Genomic DNA, 7,628 nt, shown 5'->3' with positions numbered 1-7,628 from the left:
CCAATTGGTGCCTAGAAACACAATGAACCCAAACACAGCTCAACAACAGCGCCTGAAGATTCCCCTCCTTGCAATCAAGTAGATGTCAGTGAAAGAGTAGCCCAGGGATTCAATTTGCTTCTGGAATTACATATATTTTTACGACAGGGCAGTGGCTGCTTGAGAGTCAAATGTTTTGTTAAAATGATCGTATTTAGCCTAATGATCATAAAATCCCAAAAATGTATACATTTAGTTAAACTATTTTTGATGTTTTGTTACCCAAATCAAGTTTATGCCTAGTTCACCATGTAGGCCTACTTCTATCAGTTAATTGTCATGTTATTATTAAATTATATCTTGCAATAGGCCTACTATTCAACATAACAATTACACTATTGCCTTTATGAGACCATTCAAAAGAAAGTAAGACCTAGATTCAATCAGATCAAGCGTAAAGGAACGAATTGCAAAAATCGCTGAAGCTGGAGACTTATATTTCCCTCACTAACTTTAAACATCAGCTATCTGAGCAGCTAACCGATCGCTGCAGCTGTACATAGCCCACCCAATCTACCTACCTCATCCCCATATTGTTTTTATTTACTTTTCTACTCTTTTGCACACCACTATTTCTACTCGCACATCATCATCTGCTCATCTATCACTCGTGTTAATTTGATAAACTGTAATTACTTCGCTACTATGGCCTATTTATTGCCTTACCTCCTCAGGCCACACTGTATATAGACTTGTATATAGACTTTTTTTCTATTGTGTTATTGACTGTATGCTTGTTTATTCCATGTGTAACTCTGTGTTGTTGTTTGTGTCGCACTGCTTTGCTTTATCTTGGCCATGTCGCAGTTGTAAATGAGAACTTGTTCTCAACTAGCTTACCTGGTTAAATAAAGGTGAAATAAAAAATAGCCGACACCTACATATAGCTGATGTTTTGGCGGTGTTGGAGGAGGTACTTTGTTGGATCTGTCAAATTGGTGAGCAGCTGATCTTGTGATCATTGTCATGAAACAATTAGAAATAACGAGGTTGAAATTAAAAATCATTCAACAAAACAATGAGAATTGTCATTCGCCTAATCAAGGTGTGCTTCTCAAATTCCACTGTTGGGATTTATCATAATGGATCTCTGTGCAGCCAATGGCAATGTCCGCTTTAGTTATAGGCCTAATTCCGGGAGCCACTTTTGGAGAGAAAGGTCGCTAAGTACATTGTTGGAGCATGTGTCAATACTGATATGATTGAAAGTTAGAAAAGAAAGAAAGAAAGAAAGAGAACGTTGCTATTGGATCAGATATGTCCTTAACATTGTAATTATTTCACAATACTGAAGACGGATCTGCTCCTACAGAGATATTACCACCTATGGCTGCAAATATTGAGAAGGCTTATTCTAATGCGTATCCAATAAAAATGCAGTAAATCCCCGATTTGGCACATCATCGCGCACATGTTAGGTTACACATTATGAAATATATTGAGACAAAATATAGACAATAGCCTACAAGTAGCAAAATTGAACGTAATTGATTGAACATGTTTTTCAATATGAAATAGGCCTATAAGCCTACTGTTTATATTTTTAATGCAGTCATCACGTATTTTTATACGTTGCTTGTTTGTATCAATTGCAAAGACATTGGCAACTTTGTAGGCAACTTTGTTCTGAAATTACCGGCGGCAACAGAGAGACGGATAGACCATGTGATTCCATGTTTAGCGACATATAGCCTAAGTGACACACATTCTTAGAAAAATGGATAGAACCAAAAAAAGGTTCTATGCTTGTTTCATACAAGGCACCCCTTAAGGTTCTATATAAAACCGAAATTGGTAGGGTTCTATATGGAACCAATGTTGGTTCAGTGAATAAGAACCCCTGGGGTTCTGATCAAAGAACCCTACAAAAGGGTTCTATATACATTTACATTTAAGTCATTTAGCAGACGCTCTTATCCAGAGCGACTTACAAATTGGATATAGAACCTTTAGGGGTGCCATATATGAGTCAAGCAAAATAACCCTTTTTGGTTCTATCCAGAACCTTTTTTTCTAAGAGTCGCGCAGTGCGCTCGCCAATGCAGAGGGGAATTTAATGATTCCACTGCAAAACGTGTTGAAAATAATTTAATATTTACATAATGAACCCCTTAAAACTCACATTTTGTCCAACAAGATACTCCAAGATCCTAAGACTTGATAAAAACAGCTGGCAGATAACAAAAAATACACACTCCATAGGCTATTTTCTGCAACGCCTTGTTCGGGTCTGTGCGTCTGCAAGAAATGTCCCATGCTCCAAATAATCCCAAAATCTGGAAAGTTGTTTAGACTATCTACAAAGTGGAGGTTATATTCTAGGCTACGTCGTATAATCGATTTGTATTTAGTCATACCTACATGTGAAATTCTAGAATGGTTCCAGGAGCACGTTTCCTAATGGCTGGCATGTGCCATTTCATCACTGTATAAATACAGACTATGATCCGAAGCGAAATAGTCATCAGGTGCAAAAGGAATATAAATAAATTCTGTATCAATGTCACTTTTGTCCTTATAAACTCGACGAAACTATAGTTTTAAATATTGTATATACCTACCCTACAACTTGCATCGATAGTGCAAAACGTGCACTATTGACTGGATGTTTTGCACTTCTAAAGTGGCCCTATTCAAATTCGTCTCCTGATCCCAGATGGGGGAAAAAATGAAATTGCTTAATTAAATACATTCAATCACCACATGTGTTTTTGTTAGACTTTTAATTATGAACTCATTCAAATATTCTATAACCTAAATGGGTGTTTTACGCACAAGCGCATTTAGTAGCCTGTATCTATCCTTCATTTGGCATGACGTTCTCCCACAATGAAACTCGTTTCTCTCAATAGTTATGAAGTTAAAATCCCTTTTACACAGGGATGCCGTTTAAGTCACCAGTGAGTGTTTTTCCTCATCAAATTTATTCAGATAGCCGCTGTCAAATTTCGTATCAATAAAACCTATATTAATAAATCCATTAAGTAATTCAATTTAATTAATAAAAGTTACGCTATAGATATTCGCCATGACGGATCCAGTAATAGGCCTATGGTTGGGCTACTGTATTTTTTCTATATCTACTATACCTTTTCCGCACAAAAAAACATTAAATATAGGCTATAGCTTTTTTGTTAGAAAACAAATGCAACACAATATCGTCGGTTGGCCAACATAAATAACTGGTCAAATAAGAGTTAAACATTTCTTAAAAAGGGGGGAAAAACTCTGTGTTCAGTTCCAAAATGTCTTTAATTTGGAGGAAAAGGGAAAAAAATTATCGACTGATTAGAAACAGAATTTAATCTATTGAATATTCATATTAAAGTAGCTTATTCGTTTGTAAATGGTAGCCTATAGTTTATTATTATTTTACTTTGTCTTATCAAAGACGAATCCAGATGAAGTGAGCATTCATTACAGCCACATGTTCTCAGGTAACTATATGAAATAAATTAGTAACGACAACTTATATGAAAACAATCATATTTCACTTTCACAGTTTAGTTACACAGTAATTACAATATTTCAAGCCATTCCAGATGTAAATGAACGATATTGATAGGCCTACATGTATTTTTTCAACACTCTAATATTCATGAACTGCATTCGAAATTTGAAGCTAGACATATATTTGTCAACATTTGTAGGCCTATATACATTTTGACCACGAGTATTCACATTCTATCAAAATGAAAAACAAAAGTCAAATAGAACATTAGCATAATAAAAATATTATTCCCTTGGTAAAGGTAAGTTTTCTTCGAGCATTAAATGTCCTTGACGAAACAGCAACATGAAATGTTCATCAGAGTTCTGCCCATCTTGCGTCAAGTGCATTTTAGGTAAGGTCTTTAGGTAAGGGCATGTCATTAGTTCTCTTAAACCATACGTGTAATATGGTTATTAAGTTAATATTTCATTGGAGTCAATTCGTTTGATAATATCGGTTAATTTAAGACGCCTCTGAAAACATAATGTTTGGGCGTAAAACCACACGTATGTCCATGTCTTTATAGGTGTGAAGTGTAAAACGCAGGCGCTCCGTAGGTCTGAGATCCTAACATGAAAGGTGACAGTACCGCATGACTTGGCAGAAAGGGTAATTGGGTGGTGCAGACTAACCCGCCTGGCCCGTGACCATAGCTCGTGTGCATTGACAGATGGCCGTTCATGGGAGGAGACGGGCTGAGCGGACTCAGGCCCCCTAGTCCATTGCTCTGGCCATTCGGCCCCCCGCCCGTCGGGGCGCTGGTGTCTGCGCCAGGGTTCTGTTTCTTCCACTTGGTCCGTCGGTTCTGGAACCAGATTTTGACTTGAGTTTCAGTCAAACTAAGTGACAGTGCCAAATTTAGCCTCTCACACACGGAGAGGTATCGGGTGCACTTGAATTTGTTCTCCAGTGCAACAAGTTGTTCGTAAGTGAATGCTGTCCGGGCCCTTCGGGGCTTACCCGACTTTGAATCGGAGCCAGAGCGCTTTCGCTTCGGCTTTCCTTGATGACTTTGTCCATTCGACCCTGACTGTTGCGTTTGCTGTCCGTCAGGACTTCTTGGGCTCTTGCTCTCCTTGTCGTCGTCTTCATGGTGGCCCAGTTCCCCCTGGGTATTTTCAGTCAGGCCACTGCTGCTCTCCTCACTAAACAAGTCATCCTGCATCTCGCTGTCAGAGTGGGAGTCTCTGTTGAAATCATTCTCGCATTCGTCCGATCTGTACACCAGCCCCTCATCTGTAAAGAAAACAAGACCTGCAATTGAGTCTTTTCAAATTAAGAATCACAAAGTCCAAGTCATTTAGATAGATAATATTCAATAACTTACCAAGAAGCATATACTAATTAACATATTGCTGAAGGAAATAGTGATGAAGAATCATGCCAGCTAATGCGTAATGGATAACTTTTTCCTATATCCTCTATCTATCCTCTCACCTTCATACAATTGTATTTATGAAGATAAACTGTGTTTTTTATCTCCACATGGTGCATTTATGTAGTCTAATGCTGTAGCGTAAGGATTTATTACAGTAGCATATATATGCATAAATAATGCTCTGCGTAAAAATGTAAAAGTCACAAACGTAATTCATGTTACCAATTTTATGGTAGACTATCAATGAAATATTGAAAACCTGCTTGTAATATGGTCTACTTTGACACCTTATGGGAAAAATACTTGAGGCCTAATAATTTTGGAAAATCTTTACTCTAATTGAGTATAGGCATACTAAATATTCTAACAATATTATTTATTTTTTAAATCCATTTATGCTACATTATATTAGGCCTAAATTGTTCAATAAGGATAGGCGTATTGTTTCTCAAACTTTTTAGATTAATTTGGTTTGTTTTAATATATGAACATTATACCCCATAACCAGGTGCAAGTTGAATAAACAAAATTGTCTTTCAATTATCTTCAGGAGAAGGCCTACCACACATCACTTTTACGCACACGAGCCATCGTATAACAAAACAAATTATTACAATTTCTTATATCAACCAAATATTTGCGTTAGCCTACTTTTGCATGATTTAAACAATACTTTACATCCAGGGGAATCTTTTTTCCATTAAGGCCTGCACATCTTCAGCATTGTTTGTTGACACAATTTTGGCAATTTGCTAAACCCTCTTCATGTGATCCTATAATCTTAAGAATAATGGTTTTTGGTTTGTTAGTTTGTCTATTTTAGGCAGTCCATAACAAATCACCCGGTCGATATGGCTGGTAGTCCTCTTCTCTGACTGATATTTTAAATGCAAACCCTATAAAGTGGTTACGGAGATCAATGTTTGTTCCTTGTATTTTCGTTTAAAAAAATTACAGTGGGGGGCAATATTTGTGTTTATCTTATATCGGCAGACAATATCAATCTCATGCCTCTTTTCTGGGATCAATATCTACCCTAATAATAATAATAATCGGGTTTAATCGTGTAATTATCCGAATTTTGACATTATAATTAAGATGTTGAAGGAGAGTCAGGCAAGCTGCCTGAACGAGATAGGCTACTCAATTCGATAATAGGATATCGAACTAGCCACGTTCCGAATGTCACTCTGGGGCGATTTTCGCCATTATCCTGCAAAGCACTTTTAATGAAATGTAATCGAAGGGTAAAAAAAAAAAAGAGATTACATGCATTTTTTCTCTGGGGTAGCCCAAGGGAATGTGTGCATGGCTAGAATATTCCACATCATATAACCTAATTTAACCTCAGATATTATCACATTTATTTCTGAATCAAAATCTATTTGAGCAGAAATAGAGTTACATAATATAGAATGCAAAGTTAGATGTGGAAAATACAATTTCACGAACTCCTTGATCCAAAACAACTTGCAGGACCCTCTAACCTCAAAGACATAGGATAACCTAATAAGACGAACACTCATCCAGTTCTCTGTCTTGTCATGATCAAAACAAATAGGCTAAAACGTGGTTTTACTAATAGGTGACATTATATAACCTAAGTAATTGAGCGTTTTCCTGAAGCATAACATCTAAGATAACAAAATGTATATTATATGTCGAACCTAAATTAGATTTTTCAGAAACATGTAGGCTATTCAAGTAGGCCTACATCATAAACAACAACACTTTTGGAAAACCAAATGTCACCAAGAAAGACACAAACACTTACTTAGTGCTGTAGATTTTTTACATTCATAGTCTTCTGCATAAGATTTCTGATCTACAGCATGATTCGAGTCGTCACCTCCACGGTTCTCTGTCCCGAAGGCGAATTCACTGCCGGTCCGGTTAGGATTTTGCTTTTTGCTCGTAAACTTATTTGGGTCCAAAATGTCCAAAACAGAAAACGCGGTGGTCCGGTGAACCGTTGGAATTGCTATCGGAGCCGGTTCTTGATGTGGAGAGTTGTTTCGACTGTCCCCTTGCAGAATGTCTATACCGCCGGGACAGGAAAACACCGACAGTTCGTTGTCAGAGAGCCGCTTCTCGCAGTGATTGTCCATGCTTTCTGGAGCGGCCACGACGATCACCGCTGTTTGGGCAGCCACACAAGACGCCGGCGGAGAAGCGATTGAGAGATCGCCCACCTGAACCCTCTCTCTATTCATGACTTCTCTTCAGGCGGAAGAGTACGTTCTCTTCTTCTGAACTATCAGAGATTTAGCACCAAGACAGTAAATTTCAGCTTATCTTTCAACCGATGACATAATATCGCATACAATTTGAGAAAAGTAGTCTAATGTCTGGTGCGGTATTCCTGCACAGCTTGCGTTGCCACCCCTCTACGGCTGCACTGCTCTGGTCAATGTTACACACGGCTGGTAGGAGGTGATGGTTCACTGTTGGATGTTAGTCTCCCTTGCTCAACTCCTTTTTTGGGTTTGAACCATCCCCTCAGGACCCGCCAACGTTTATGTCATGCATGCACACCTCCCCCCCCCCCCCCCACCCACACATCCCGTTCGTCGCCAAAACTTAGACACAAGCTACGCCTTATTTATGCATTCATATTCAACTGTGGGTTGTAATTTGCTACGAATTAATCCCATGCCTCTAATAGCCTATTATCTCCATATGCGCGCGTGAGAGGAAACAGAGGCGCACGGAGAGTGA

At 38.2% G+C, this 7,628-nt stretch overlaps 1 protein-coding gene across 1 annotated transcript; it reads right to left on the bottom strand.

Moving 5' to 3' along the window:
* Nucleotides 1–593: 593 nt before the first annotated feature.
* LOC139574029 (NK1 transcription factor-related protein 1-like) lies at nt 594–7,413 on the bottom strand. The gene is made up of 2 exons (XM_071398149.1): nt 6,685–7,413; nt 594–4,768 (listed from the first exon to the last, which is right to left on the bottom strand). The coding sequence occupies exons 1-2, from the start codon at nt 7,121–7,123 to the stop codon at nt 4,053–4,055; spliced, it is 1,155 nt and encodes a 384-aa protein (XP_071254250.1). The 5' UTR covers nt 7,124–7,413; the 3' UTR covers nt 594–4,052.
* Nucleotides 7,414–7,628: the final 215 nt, after the last annotated feature.

This window comes from Salvelinus alpinus, chromosome 4 (genome assembly GCF_045679555.1).
Source record: "Salvelinus alpinus chromosome 4, SLU_Salpinus.1, whole genome shotgun sequence".
NCBI lineage: Eukaryota > Metazoa > Chordata > Actinopteri > Salmoniformes > Salmonidae > Salvelinus > Salvelinus alpinus.
The sequence above is the reverse complement of the archived record's forward strand: the minus strand, read 5'-3'. Positions and strand labels throughout refer to the sequence as shown.